This window comes from Aulonocara sp. 'chitande type north' Nkhata Bay, linkage group LG18 (genome assembly GCF_057382095.1).
Source record: "Aulonocara sp. 'chitande type north' Nkhata Bay isolate Kocher_YH1m ecotype deep benthic linkage group LG18, A_spYH_male_GT1.1, whole genome shotgun sequence".
Lineage (NCBI taxonomy): Eukaryota > Metazoa > Chordata > Actinopteri > Cichliformes > Cichlidae > Aulonocara > Aulonocara sp. 'chitande type north' Nkhata Bay.
Window position 1 is genome coordinate 23,571,138 of NC_141361.1, and position 15,293 is coordinate 23,586,430.

General features: G+C 43.7%; 1 protein-coding gene across 3 annotated transcripts in view; it reads right to left on the reverse strand.

Moving 5' to 3' along the window:
• ptprsb (protein tyrosine phosphatase receptor type Sb) overlaps positions 1-15,293 on the reverse strand; it is a 73,297-nt gene that overhangs the window by 15,804 nt on the left and 42,200 nt on the right. Inside the window, exons 7-22 of one of the 3 annotated variants that reach the window (XM_086271154.1) lie at positions 14,336-14,350; positions 12,654-12,923; positions 11,874-12,253; positions 10,859-11,060; positions 9,859-9,995; positions 9,457-9,601; positions 7,104-7,421; positions 6,805-6,998; positions 6,636-6,662; positions 6,261-6,378; positions 5,417-6,067; positions 4,585-4,679; positions 3,377-3,630; positions 3,052-3,139; positions 2,627-2,845; positions 1,327-1,484 (exon numbers count right to left, since the gene is read on the reverse strand). In XM_086271154.1, the coding sequence (XP_086127280.1) occupies positions 1,327-1,484; positions 2,627-2,845; positions 3,052-3,139; positions 3,377-3,630; positions 4,585-4,679; positions 5,417-6,067; positions 6,261-6,378; positions 6,636-6,662; positions 6,805-6,998; positions 7,104-7,421; positions 9,457-9,601; positions 9,859-9,995; positions 10,859-11,060; positions 11,874-12,253; positions 12,654-12,923; positions 14,336-14,350 (3,271 nt within the window). The remainder of the gene's footprint in view (positions 1-1,326; positions 1,485-2,626; positions 2,846-3,051; positions 3,140-3,376; positions 3,631-4,584; positions 4,680-5,416; positions 6,068-6,260; positions 6,379-6,635; positions 6,663-6,804; positions 6,999-7,103; positions 7,422-9,456; positions 9,602-9,858; positions 9,996-10,858; positions 11,061-11,873; positions 12,254-12,653; positions 12,924-14,335; positions 14,351-15,293) is intronic. The other 2 variants (XM_086271155.1, XM_086271156.1) reach the window with 2 other exon arrangements.

The window sequence follows — 15,293 nt, forward strand, 5'->3', positions numbered from 1 at the left end:
CCGAGTCATTTAGACAGCTGTTAGCACATGATTCTCCTTATGGGGACCTGATATGTTTAATATGCTGCTGAGAATATAGCCCAGAAGAAGCGGATAGTATAGCTGTTATTTTGGAAAGAGCCATTTCTCTGTAATAAACTCTCTTTTCCAAAGATGAGTGATTCCTCAATCAGATACAGGGCTCGCAAAATCGCTAGCCTGACGTCCTGGGGCTAGAGATTTTTCCAGTCGGGCTACCAAAATCTATCTCTGCCCTGCCCGTCGGCCTATCATAGGAAGGAAAAATATATGTCAATGCTTTTGCATTCTTTCAGAAATGTAGCTGGGTAATTATGTCATTGGCATCGGTGAGCCACTGTCAATATGTGACATATTGAAATCGCATTTGAATTTGCGCTTGTTTTTTGCTTTCACTTTGCAATCGCGTGAACTGTGTATAGAGAGCGACAGTACTGATTGGTGAGTGATGATAATTTGCGCACCAATTCCTCTGACATCGTCTTATTAATCGTTAGCTTACTATGCAAACATGACAAGTGAAATCTCCCGCAGCAAGCTTAAACATGTGAGAGGTTGATCGTGCAGAGAATTGCTGAGCTTATGTGAGTGCGTGTGTAAAAGCAGCAGGATATATATTTCAATTCTGCTGAGCCAAATAAGACAGGTCAGGGTGAAGAAGTGACAGCCAAAGAAAAGCTTACCACAAAACGGAGAAGTTATGACAAATCAGACTATAAGGCAAAAAGAAAGTGCAGCTTTATGGTTTCATGGACAAAATAATTTCTGTGGCTGCGATATGATGAGCTAAATAACCAGGGCTGCACATAAGTGGTCCGCAGGTGTGCATTCGCTGTCAAAATAAAAAACACGCACAAGGGTTAGGGTTAAATTTAAAAACTTACTTTTGAGTTAAAATATATATTTATAATTTTAATAAATGACAAATTAAAAAGGCATGAACATTTTATTTTGTATCGAGAAAATATCGAACCGTGACACCAAAGTATCGAACTGAACCGTGAATTTTGTGTATCGTTGCACCCCTACTAAATATATAATGTATTATATGTGTGGGACATCTTCAAAGATTGACATATTCAGTTAGAATGAATATTCACAAACAGCGAGGCTGAAACACATGAAAAGATTTCTGCGCATTTCATGGAGTTTGATGTCATTGTGAAAAGTTTTGACTAAAGTCAGTCTTATCCTTGAAGAGTCATAATCAAAGCTGCTGTGGCATTTACCCAGTGTGACCAAGAGTGTGAGTTAGCGTCATGGTTGGAAAATTTGACATTTTATTTTTATGAAGTCCATCCCACTCACTTTTTGTACAGGAGGATGGCGATAACGATGCAGATGATGAAGACTACAGCCAGGACTGGTCCAACCACCCAGATCAGACCGTCACCTGCATCGAATGGCTGCGGGTCTGAGTCCGGGGCAATCACGCGGTCTGTGTACGGGCTGGCCACGTACATCTTCTGTAAAAAAAAACGTAAACGAAAAAACACCACAGAAGAAGATGATCACAAAATTGTGGACAGGCAGTGACAAAAAAGGGCATTTTATTTTTTTGTGTTTTACTTTGGTCTACCGTGAACACCTGAGACTAAATTCCAATTTGATGCACTCTCTATCTCTGTGGATTACTGCAGCAGGTGTGGATTAGGATCACCAGGAAAACTGGAGAGAACCTGAAAACCTGAGCCTGGTGTTTCCTCACAACAAATCCCCACATTCTTCAGGCTGAGTGAGATCTTCACTCCAATGCATCTCTGTTTGATTTGTGCCATTCAAAATACTGCTTCTCATCCATCCTGCTCCCGTAGTGAAAATACCGATGATAAGACTGGTTATTTTTAAAATTTATTTAACACTCTTTTGATGTATTTTGGCAAATATTTATTTATCGGCCTTCATTCTCTTGCTCTTTTTGTCATGTCATTCTAAAGACTATGACACAGAGAAGTAAGTGTAGAGTCGAATCGTTTGTTTTCTCCCTCAGGTTTTTCATTTTTTTTTTGCAAAAGTAAAACAGGGTCAGTGTTTGCATTATTGCTGAGCTGTTGCAGTGGATTGCATTAGACTGAAAACATGTCCGTATAATTGTGATCAGTCATATAATGTGCAGGCATTTGTGCCTTTATTTTTCCTCAGCATTTTAGACAGTAGCTCAAAAAAATGTACCTAACCTTACTGTTGCTCGAACTGTTGCTTTTTATTAGTTCTGCAGAAGTTTGGAAGAGCATCCCCTGAGCTAGAAGGGATCCAATAATGAAAAAAATCTAATATAAAGACCCTAGTCTAATTTTAAGTTGTATATTTATGTCTATTCCAGTTTGAATGCACATACATAGCAGGGGTGCATGAGGCAATATTTCTTCCACTGCCACAGCGGGTACACTCACTCTTTATTAGCAGTGGTGATGGAAGTATGTGAGGGTTATTGCCTTTTGCTTACAACACTTTGACTGATGGGCATTTTATTGTTTTAGCAGCTCGGCCGTATTGATTACAATGTATAGTGACAGCCTGCAGGAGAGAAACGCGGACAGCCTGGAATGTGGGAGCAGTTTAAAAAAAACAAACAGGGAAAAGACATGTAAAGTAGTGTCTTTCATACCCCGGATGTGGAGTTCAGCTCAGCCAGAATGAAGAAGACGTACTCCTGCCCTGGCTCTAGAGCTCGGTTCTCAAAGCCGCCATAGTCCAGCTGGTCCCCCAGGGTGAAGAAAGCCGGCAGGATGGCAGGTGTGAAACGGGCTGTGATGTAAGCCCGGCGCAAGTCCACCTGCTTCTGCTGTCGAGTATCCTTCTGCCTTTGACTGATGTCTTTTAACAGCTAAAAGAAAGAAAGAGAAAGAGAGAAAAGACACAGACAAGCAAAATAAGCCTCTCCAATAACTGTGACTAATGTTTAAAGACTGATATTGAATTAAAAAGGGTAAGCGTTGCCAGGAGTTCTCAGAGATAGGATTGTGTGTGTTTATAGGTCTTTTCCTCGCAGGCTCAGACATCAGTGGGTGCTGTTATTGTTGTGGTTCTCACCTCCTCTAGGTCCATTTCGTCTGGACTCTTGAGGTGTCTGATGACGCCGCGGGGCCTTCGCAGCGGAACCACAACAACATAAATATTCCTGTAGGAGTGCAAGAGGACAAACAACATAACAACAGCTGCAGTTGCACAATAGCAAACTGTCTGTAACTATTTTCACTTTAGAGCAGTCATGTACTGTTATCATCAGTGCCCCATACTGTTACCGTGACTGTAATCACCAGACTTGAACACAGCAAGTCAGATGACTGTCACCCCTATATGACATGACGTTTTCAAGGCCTGTAAGAGCATCTAAGGCTCAGTCTTTCAGCCTTACTTGATGGGACTGCGATTCTCCAGTGATGGCAAGATAAGCGTCACGGTGGTCTCGGAGTCACGAGTGCGGTCGATCTCAGGGCGGCGGATGGTGATCGTTGGGGATGTCTTAGCAGAGATGCGATGGCGAAGGCCTCCAGGGTTCCCCTCAGGAGCAGTGATTTTAAAGTCGTAGCTCGTGTTAGGCTGAAGGTTTGGGATGACTGCCTTTCTCAAGCGAGCGTCCACCTCCATTTTCTGACGGTTATATTCAACCTGAAGGGTGGGAAAGAGTTGGTGAAGCTAATCTTTATGTTGTGTGCTGTTTAAATAGTCATTTAATGCTATAGAACTAAATTAAGGAACATTTGTAAAATGCCCTGAATAAAGTTTTTTGATGGGTTTGTTTGAGAGTTTGAACTAAAATTGCGTTCAGCTGCTCCCAAGGGGTCATCACAGCGGGGGGCTCTGCACATTCACTTCGGCAGATTTAGTTTTTGTTTTTTTTTTTTTTATACCAGATGCCCTTTCTGACGTTTTATTGGAGGAATGTGTGCTAAACTATTCTTAGCCAGGACCAGTGTAAACTAGGAGTTAGTAAACCTAGTCAGTTATTAGCAAGGGATATAATCCCAGTAAACCTCTTTTCTGGATTCAATAAATGAGATAATAAGTGCACTTTAAAGTGCTGGTAGATGGATTTTGCTATATTCAGTAAATGCTCAGTTTAATTGAACTTCTCATAGTCCAGAGAAATTCCACATGAATGCCTGTGGGTAGATCTGTGGGTGTATTATTGTGTCGGGGTCATGCATGCTAAAAATATTTAAAAAATGAGTCAGCAGCTCATAAGTGTTTTTAAATTTCACATTTTTTATTTGATCAATCTTGGATTTAAAAAAATATTGCCTGTTTTGCTTTTTATTTGTGTTCTTTTTATATATTAATTTTATACATTTTTATTAGATCTGTGTTACTCAGTATTTCACGCTTTATTTAAATAGTTTCTATCCTCTTTCCTGTCATACATTTTTTCTGCATGTCTGAGATGTTGTTTGTCCTACAATGTGCTGATCTGTAATTAACTCTTGCTATTTAAAATGCACTCTATAATTTCCAAAAACTTGACCCAAATAAAGCTGAGTATTATAATCTTAAGGATCCCACAGATGTTAAAACATTAGAGTTTTACGTAACACAATGAGGCACTGCACGTGCCATTCAACATACAGTAAAGCGATAGGGGTTGCTAGTCTCTGGAAACTCCCAGGTAAGAAGAACGCTGGTCTCAGTGGCCAGATTGACCGAAAAATTCCTCGGCACATCTGGGAAGTGAAGAAACAAACAGGCAGAGAGTCACTCGTGATGAAGCGTTTTATTAAAATCGCGGCGTCCTCTGCTTTTCTCGACCTGTAAAAATGGAGAACAGCCCGGTCAGTTGATGAGGAGGGGGAAAGACATGATGGTTAGGAGGATAGGCAGGTGATGAGGAAAGTGGATGGCAAGAGTAATAAGTACAAATAAGAGACAGACTGGCTGCAGAAATGTGACATGCCACATTGTTAGAGTGTAAGGTTGTGTTTGTTAGACTCAGACTTCAGCAAAGCCTTTGGAAAAGGTGGTAGTGAAGGTCTATCAGATAAAAAAAGCTTACCTGCAGATACAGCGCCAGACGCCGGTTTTCGCTTCAAATCAGACCGAACACTTACCTTCGCTATTAGATACTGTATATCCGAGCCCTGTATTGACTTTTACCTGAGGGTTTGTGATAAGCAGTGCTCTTGAAGCAAACATCCATTAACATTCAGCCTGCTTCCATTGGTGGTGAAGGGTAGGTGATGAAGGTATAAGTGAGTGAGTGGAGGAGATTGGGGAGAGTAGTTGTGTCCCGCACTTTGCAGTTCTCATCCTCTCTGAGGTGCACTGGTGAGAGGCAGACCTGTAAGAACTGGCCCAGACTTCATTAAGTTTAGTGTTTTTGGAGTGAAATCCACAGTAAGGGGAGATGTGAAGTTGAACCAGCGCTTAGAAAGGTGTTCCTGAGGCCGGAGGCCAGCCCTACCTGTTTCCAAGGACAGGGTGAGGTGCACCAGTAGTGGGCTGAAGGGGCCCGGCCCTGCCTTGTTGTGGGCTCTGAGCTGCACCTCGTAAGCTTTGCTGTGATTGAGGCCCAGGATGGTGTAGCTCGACTCACTTGCTGGTAGCGCTATCAGCCGTGGACGAGCAAAGGGGGTTGGAAAAGCGGAGGGGCCAGGGTCAGCAGAGGGTTGGGTGTGTGCAGCCTCTTTGTAGGCTAGAGTGTACTCTGTAATCACACCGTTGCTCTCCTCTGGGGTTGGGGGCAGCCAGGACAACTGCAGGGAGCAGCAAGTGACATTAACAAAGTCAGATATTTTGGGGTATCCCACGGGAGGAAAAATAGGGACTGTTATTTCCTGCTGGACTACATCTCCATAGCCTGCTCGGCTCTTTGCGGCGAGCACAAAGATGTAGGAGGAGCCTGGGGAGAGGTCTCTCGCAGTGAAGTTTCTCTCACGATTTGTGAAATCCACCGTGGTGTCTAAAGAGCTATTCTTCAGGCCAAACTGTAGGCGGTAGCCCTGGATTTCCACCGGGGCCCCCCGGCTATCAGAGCATTCCAGCGGAGGAGCCCACCGCACCACAACTGACGGGCTCGATCCCAGACGCACCCAAAGGGAGGGGGGACCAGGCACTGCAGACAACAGCGTAGGCAGCAGAAAAAAAGAAAATGAATAGAGATAAACATATATCACGCAAATACAGAAGAATTAGAATTGATTGTCGGCTTATTTATTGCCATCTCCTGGCGCAGCTTACTGTACGATCAATTCTTGAGTATGCTACTAAATCTGGGGCACTGAAATGTATACTTGACATATGCTTACCAATCCCCGGGGTCTGCACCAGCTTGGCTTTGCTGTGTGCTCCATCCCCTTTGGTGGTGTATGCTGCCACAGAGACAGAGTACAAAGTCTCTGCTTTCAGATCTCCTAAAATCAGCTCCTGCGGGAGAAAACACAAAATACCACCATCAAATACTGCAAACTCACTCCTTTCAATCTTAGAAAAAAAAAGACACTATTTATTGATTTATTCCCCTTTTTTGGGGAAGAACTGTGCATCAGCAAAAAAAAAAAAGAAAAGAAGAAAACTTACATAAGAGTTGATAATTAAATCTGTGGTCTATTAGCAGCATAGCGCTGTATGCATTAATAATTGGTTCATTTATAATGAGAAGAGGACGGGTAGTCTGCACTCACATATTGAGTCGCGTCATCCTCCTCCATCTTATCCCACAGACGAGACACACCCCACAGGCAGCCGAGACGGATGAGAGAAGGAGTGAGTCAAAGGAGCGGAGGAGAAAGGGAGGATGAATATAACAAATGAACACCATTTAATCATTTATATATTTAGCTATGCTGTCACCTGAGACTCGTCCAATAAGAGGTCTTTGATCCGGGGAAGGTTGCGTGATTCACCGCTCTCTGCCTGGCTGAAATGCACCTGGTAGCCACGGATCTGGCCTTGCCGTAACCGTGGCAACACTGAGCGCCACGTGACTCGGAGAGCCGAGGAGTTCAGCGGCTGGACATCCACCTGACGAGGGGCTGCGCCGGGAACTGAGCACACGTGTGGAATTAATTAAGTGACCAAAGTTCTAGCCAGTAAATAATCAACTTAGCAGTCAATAACGTTTAGGTCTGATCTGCGGCTCTCACGCTCACCGTCCTCGTCTGTTCTGCAGAGCACAGCAGGGCTGCTGGGTCCAGTCCCCTCTGCGGTGGAGGCTGCAATAGTGATGTTGTACCAACTCCATTTCTCCAGCCCCTCTACCACTGTCTGCCCCTGCTGGGCCGGGATAGGAAGGTCTTTCACCTCCGGACCCAGACCTCCACCTCCTGCCCCAGAAACTTTCTGGTATCTCAGCTCATAACCTGCCAACTCGCCATTCTGGCCCTCCATTGGAGGAGGCCCCCAACTTACTCTCAGCGAGGTGGAGCTGGCACTCTCGCAGGACACACCCTCTGGTGCGGCTGAGGGCTCTGATTGGACAAAGGGCAAGCAGGGCAATTGGCAAAGAGTTTAGGAGAGATGACCCGGGAGAAGGGAAAATACAAGCAAAAGGACAGGAGATAAGGATAAAAAAGGAAACAATGAGAAACTAAGGTAAACTGAACTGAAAGAGATAACACTGGGACAAACCTGAATTGGGCAAAAAAAGGGGGAGCAACCACATAATGTAAAAGCATAATGTTAGCCTGAGAGCCTAATGAAATAAACCAAAGACAAGAGTATCGACCCTAAGTGGACAACTTAATTATACCCAAGGAGAATGTGCATCCAGCAGTCAATGATTATATCTTATCCCCTGGCTATAGGTAGTGCCAAAAAAGGCTCGAGATTTATGAATGAAAAACAGATAAATGTCTGTTCTCTTTCAAAAAAATGGGGATGCACAGCTAGCTGCACGACAGCACAGACACATGTATACATTTCACATGACCAGCCGGCTAATCCTCGAGTCCTCAAGACGGTAGGGTGGTGTGAGATTTTTCACTGTGGCTGACTAGAGAAAGGTCTTACACATCGCAGCAGGAGATAAAAAAAAACAAAAAACCCACTAAACCAGATCTCATACGGTGCTGAAAGGATTTAGGAGGCAGGTAAAGGAGAAAAAAACAAAAGAAAAAAAAAAACACAAAACAAAATCTGAGATCCCGGAGGGGAAAAAAGGAGCTAAGACGGGAAATTGAAAGTCAAGCTAGAATGATGAATTGCAGACACTGAATCAGACAGAGGCTTGGATATTTACTGTCACAGACATGAGTGCAGAAACAGAAATCACGAAAAGACACCACAGATTTACGAATCACAGATATAGCTCAACCAATATAATGTCATTTAAGTAAGACACACACACACAAACAAAGGCGGGCATGTCCGAGGTCCAGGCTTGTGCGTGTGTGTGTGGGAGTGTAATAGTCATGGCTGACAGGTTCAAGTATCTATCCACTCAGCCATACAGCCACTGTTCTGTTGGCCTCGGGGGACAATCTAGATGTGCACCAAAGCTTGGCGATAAGAAAGCACACATAACCTCCCTGGGAAATTAATTCTGCTGCATGAAATAGTCTGCTTATCTAGCACCTTCCCTTTTTCCAAATATCACCCCCCCCCCAACATCCTCTGGTACACAACCTTGGTTACTCTTTCCGTTTGGGAGTAAAGAGAGAAGAGAACCTCACTAAACGCAGTCTGATGGGTGACTGCAAGTACTTACCACTTAAAGGAAAACGGCGCGGTGAACTGCGGGGCTTTTCATATCGACTTTATAAATTCTTTTCCTTGTACCATTTTTCTGTTATCCTTTCTTGAGAGCAGATATGAAATAACTTGGTGTCAGAACAAAATGGTGGAACTCATTTAACTCTTATTGGCTAAGAGTGATTGCACAAAAATAGAAAAAAACCCAAAGAAATCAGAGAAAAGGAGACAAGGGAGAGAATCTAAGCTCAGCGTGGGTAAAATACAGACTGGCCAGCACTTACCTGTCAACATAGCAGGCTACCCGCCATCCTTTAATGCTCCTGACCACTGGCTGCTAGCCAATAAGTGGCAGACAGTTGCACCCTTTCAAAGACATTAGACACTGATAGAGTGGAAAGAGTGAAAAGAGGGCAAAGGAAAGGAAGAGTGAAACATTAATCGGTTCTCCATCTCCATCTGTCATGATGTTTTGGCTGTGCGAGAAAGAGAGAGGCTGAGGGGTGGAAGAAAGGCACGGTCAAACAGAGATGGATGGGTTGGAGGAGGGGGTGGGGCTGGACGTATGGGTTGATAAACGAGACACATGGAGAGATGCAGAGACGGCTTCCAGGTTTTACCAGGCCGGGAGCTGAGGGAAATGTACCGCTACGAGCTGTGTGTGAGAGCGTTTGGAGGACAAAATGTTTCCAAGATATTCGCGGCACAATACATTAAATAAATAAATAAATAAACACAATAGAATTTGAATTTGTGGGATATGCGTTGGTGTGTGCAGGAACACTGTGTGAATCCGGCTCAGTCGAGACGTACTGGCTTGTGATGTCCTCTGCACCAGTTCGTTAGTGAAAGCGCCGATGCCTTTGCTTGAGATGGCAGCCAGGGAGAAGGAGTACTCGGTGTTCGCTTTGAGACCCTCCACAGTGTAAGAATTCCTGGGCCCGAAGGTCAGCTTCTCCTGTGAGAGAGAAGAGAGGGGAGCAGAGAGGTGCGACGATGAGGGAGGGGGGGAGATGAGAAGAGTAAAAAGAGAGACATTAGAGAAGAGCTGGAGAAGAGAAGTTGACCGAGAGTGCGACCACTAGACACAAGGGTGCAGGACTTTGGGGTTAATCTTTTAAAAAATCTTCTTTTATCTCCCTTTCAAGCCTTTGTCTTGATAAGAAATCCACTCAGCAGGTGGATTTATTAAAAAAACAGACTAAGAGGTCTTACCAAGCTGCCAAACTTGACAGGTTTGTAGAGGAGCTCATAGTTGACGATTTTCTCTTTGTTGTGGACAGGCTCCCAGGTCAGCTCTATGCTCGTGTCTGTCACTTTACCCACTTTAAACTTGCTTGGCTGGCCAGGGACTGCAAGGAACAGGACAAAACACACTCAAATAAGACCTTGGCTTACAGCAGTACTAATACTTGGCTTTGCACTATTCATAAAGATTATTTATTATATGTATAACTCTGTTTCATTGAGTCATTCAAATGCAATGAATATTTTTTTGATAATGTATTCATCATTATTATTGGTAATTGTGCTAGAAAGACTTCAATTTAGACAAAGGTTTTAAAAAATGTACTTAAACCCAACCTAATTACTAATCATTTAAGTACTAACCCTTAAACATCTAATCATAAATCAGATTCTTACATATACTTTCATTTCTTTATGTGTCAGAAACTGTTAGAGACTAAAAGTGGAGCAGAAGTAAAAGTGCCACAGAAATTTAACCAGCAATACCGTCGCAGTTTTTTTTATTTTGTCATCTCTTTTCACCTCCCATCATATAAACCTAGCAGCTTCTCAGGAGCTGTCACGGTGACACAATCAGCACCGGGGCATGAGGGATATTTCTCGCTGTTAATCCCTGTTTCCTTCACATAAATCTCCACACTTCGGTCCTGGCTGGTAGAATTTATTCACTTTGAAGAAGTCATATGTTCTGACAGGTCAAACTTTCACAGTGGCTTGCTACTCAAACTTTACATAAGCTCCTCGAATAAGCTCCTGAGCGGTTTGTATACTTGCACATAATCACGAGTACTTACTCATTTGTGCTCTGCTGCACATGCTCGTCTGAAAAAATAACCATTACTCATCCACACATAAGTAAATGCAAATGGCTACTTAGCCGTTATCAATGCACTAGCATGCGGGCTAAATTTATTCTCTTTCACGAACGTCTACCGATGATTATGTCGATGCACGGTCGCGCACTAACCTCCACGCAAGACTTTAACGTGGACGGGGTCTGAGAAGGGTCCGTCCCCAACGGAGGTGAAGGCGAGGACCTGGATGGTGTAGGTCTCTGAGGTTACCAGGTTCTGAATGGTAGTGAGCACACTATCCTGGACGTTATGAATCTGCCACTCGTTTATAGGCCGGGACGGATCCATGGTGTAGTACACACGATAGCCTTTCACCTACAAAACATAGCAAAAGGAAAGCCACCCAGTGAATCGTGCGGACAAGTTTGTTTTGATTGGGACTGGATTTTAAGGTCATCGGGGACTGGGATGCATTACGTGACTTTCACCTAATCCCACTGTCCTACAACCGAGAATTTACGGCAGCCAAGGTCATCGTGTCTGAATTATTGTTTGACTTCAGGCCAGATGGTCCAACAGATTACTGTTTCCTAGAGGTCACTGTCATAAGGTGCAGTTTTACATTTCGTCCTGATAAAGCTTCAATAAAATAAATAAATAATACTGTGGATGCCATCAGATTGTAGCATTTAAAATGTGATCACGATATTCCTCGTCTGTGGGATTAGTTTATGGGTAGTACAAAGTATAGCTCTCCTGTTATTACTCTTTAATATCCATAATCCTCATATGCACTCAGTTTCAGTCTTGTACTTTTATGGACCTACGGTGCAGGTTGGTAGGCTTGAAAAAGGAAACAGGCCTCTGGAGGGAGCGCTCTGTACTTAGAGAGGACTGTCCAATTACCCTTTCCTTCTTTAGAGAGAAGAGTACAGGGAGACATCTATCTATCTATCTATCTATCTATCTATCGGTCCGTCCTCTCTGTTACAGAACACAAAGCACAAAAATGAAGGACTTTTTCTGCTGGGTATCTGAGGTCTCGGTGCAGGCATTCACCACCCTTTTGAGAACATTTTTCAGGTTGACAGCTGGAGAAGCATGCCAGCAGATAAAAGGAAATGTAAAAATGTGTGTTTTCCTCTACTGATAACAGATCAAACAGGGCTGTTCCAATCCTCATCTCACCTGTCCATTGGGCTCTTCCGGTTCTTCCCAGCGGACCATCACAGTGTTCTCAGAGATAATGTGAGCTTGGACGTTTCGCGGCGGGCTGGCGGGGGCTTGCTCTCCCGTACGAGCCTCCACGCGAGCGGACGGGGGCCCCTGGCCGATGGTATTATAGGCTGAAACTCTGATTTCGTACTCTGTGTTGGGGTAGAGCCCCCCGATGCTGTAGCGGGTGGTGGTGATGCTGTCCACTGTCTCATACTTGCTGTCGGGCCCTTTGGCTCGGTACTGAATGATGTAGTAGGAGACGGGGTCGGGGTTGCCAGAGTCCCATGTGATGGTCACACTGGTGGCTGTGGTCTCGGTGACAATGGGCGTGCCGGGAGGCTTTGGTAAAGCTGGGGATTAGAGTGGCAGCAGGTGATTTAAACGTTTGAAAAAAGAAAAATACTCTCTTGGTCTCAGTGTTGAAATTACATTTTATATTTAGTGGAAATACTTGATTCTTTTACAGTATAAATGTTGCTTTGTTTAACATATATTACATTTAGATTCAACCTGCTAAACTGCATTTCTTTAGTGGTACTTGCAGTGTCCAGTGACAGTAACATTTAACCTGAAATACACTGATTAATAAATTAAGGATGCTACGTTATACTATTTAAATTGCTACACTTTCACCTACAAGGGATGCCAGAACCCTGCTGAGTACATATGAGAAGACAGCTGAACTTTTCTACTTTCTCAGGCTAAAATTAAAAACATTCTTAGGCATCTAAAGGTTGCCGGGGCCCTTACTCTTCACTAAGACCTGAGCGCTGGCCTCAATGATACCCAGGCTACTCATTGCCACACAGGTGTAGTTTGCAGACTCGCGGACACTATTGAGCTCCAGCACGTTCCGTCCAATCGGCATTTCATCCTCGGGAGTCAGGTCCTCGTTACCCAGCATCCACTTGACATAAGGCATGGGTGAACCCACAGCCACGCAGGTGATGTTGATGCTCCCTCCTGGCATGATCTCGTGGTTGGAAGGGAGGATGGAGAAACGAGGGGGCACGCGGCGCACTGGGAAAGGAGGAGAGTCGGGAGGGGAGAAAGGAAGTGGGACGGGGGTGGGGGAGAGGGGTTAAGGAAAGGGAAGGAGAAAAGTGGGGAAGGGAGTGAGAAGGAGAAAGGTGGAGAGAAAGAAGGAGGAGGGGGCAAGGGAGTAAAGGGGGGAGAGAATGAGAAGAAAAAGAGCGAGGCAGAGAGCGAGATAGAGATTGAGAGAGAGAAAGAGAGAGAGAGGGCGAGAAAGATAAAAAAGAAAGAGAAAGAGAAGGAGAGGAGAGGTAACAGGAAAGGGGAGAATGAACTTCAGGGTTTTTACAGAAAATTACATAGGGATATTTCAAGTTTAGTCCCAATTACTTTATGGCACTGATGAATCCAACAAAAAGACACAAATCTTGTGCTGAGCTCAACCACTCAGAGTGAGCTGCCTTCTCAAAATAATAAAGTGACAAACTCTTGAGTATCATTTCATCCAGGACATGACACCTATAGTCAGTTTCTCTTTCGTAAAAAACCAAAACCCAAAAAACGACAACAGCGGGTTTTTGTTTTTTTTTACGGGTTATCAATTTATGCAGGAAGCAGATTTATGCAGAATTATTAATAAAACACCACCTCGAAGCAGTGACTAAGCAGGCTAAACTTTAGCAGTAACTTATGAGGGAAAAAACTTTTCTTCATTCAGATTGCCGTGCCTTGAGGTGCCTGTGCGGTAGATGGGCTCCTTTTAGAGAGTATATGCATCATGGGGGCCAATCAATAGGCCCTGCCTGCTATTTGTGTCCCCATGAGAAGAACAAGCAAAGTGGCAAGTTATATCCAATACTGCATCTGTCAGAGCTCGGTTGACTACACATTAGGGGAGAGATGCATCGAGAGACTGAACTCATAGGTCACTTGCATGCCTGGGCGACTCAAGAGGGATAAAATGGTGGAGAAACACAAAGAAGAGAACGAAGAACTGTGGACTGAGAGGGGGGACAGAGAGAAGCAAGATAAGAGCAGAGACACGGGAGGGACAGATCGAAGGACAGAAAAGAAAAAGACAGAGAGACAAAGAAAAAGAGCGAGAGGGAGGGAGAGAGAGAGAGAGAGAGAGAGAGAGAGGCAGCTCTGCTTCTCTTCCAGACAATGAAACGCAATGTAGCAAAGGACAGCCACATTGTACAACAACATACTGTACAATACATAGGATTCAAAACTGATACAGTGTGTAGTCAAATGAATAGGAAATGTGGACAGGAGTGGATCAAGGGTTCTAAAAAGGTGTTGTGGCATTTACAAAGTGATCATCGGACACATTTAAGTAAAGAACACCAAGACAGCATGAGAGAACGAGGCAGAACGGGAAAGAACGAGTGCGAGCAAAAAGAGAGATATGTGAGGTAGTATGTGCATGTTTATAAGTTAATAAACTTATGTACATGTGTCTGTCGCTCCTACACATCAGGGTGCAGACAGAATGCAGAAGGAGAAGAAGGAGAAGAGAAAAAAGGAGGGGGTGGGAAAGGAGGGGAAAAGACAGGGGAGAGAGGATTAGAAGAGGGTTCGTGGGGAAGGAGGGAAAAGGGGGAAGAAAAGAGGAGCGAGGAAGAAGAAAACACATGGATCTATTTTAAAACACGGCTGTATACCAGAGTCAGGCCCATTCAGAAAGAAGGTGCTTCAAAAGTAAGAGAAGAGGGAGAGAGAGAGAGAGAAAGAGAGAGAGACAGAGAGAAAAGGGCTTGAAGAGAACGGATGTTGAAAGAACAGAGAAGAAGAGGATACCCGTGGGTCAAAAACACAGGAAACAGAAAGAGACAAAAAGAGTAACGGACAAACATCTCTGGATGAAAGGAGAGAATGAAAGGGAAGGCAGACAAAGAGCAGAAACATTGTTGAAACTAAACTCAAAACTAGAAAGCTTATATGTGCGATAAACAACACAAGCCCTAAAAATAGACAGTTTAAAAAAGATTACGAATAAAAGAAGATATCCCTACAGTAGCAAAACAATAAGAGTCTAGTCTTTTTTTTCTCAATTACTTGCAAATCCAGCAATAAATCTAACGCTATATGAAAGAAAATGTCAAATTAAATACTTGAATGAATACATAAATATTGATAAATTTGCTGCATAACCTCCACTCCTTAATGAGTGACATCATTACTGGGAATCTTCGTGGGCCACATCCCCCCTACTCAAAGCATCTAGAGACAATTGGATAGAAGTTAACATTTTTGCATGATTTCAAGAAATTAAAAAAAAAAGTAAATAGTTGTGGTCATTTCACGAATAACAAAGTTCAAAGCAACTTGGAAAAACAAACCAAAGCAATAAAAAAAAATCAAACTTAAAAATATACCCAGAATTGGATACAGAAGTTAAAGACAAGAAAG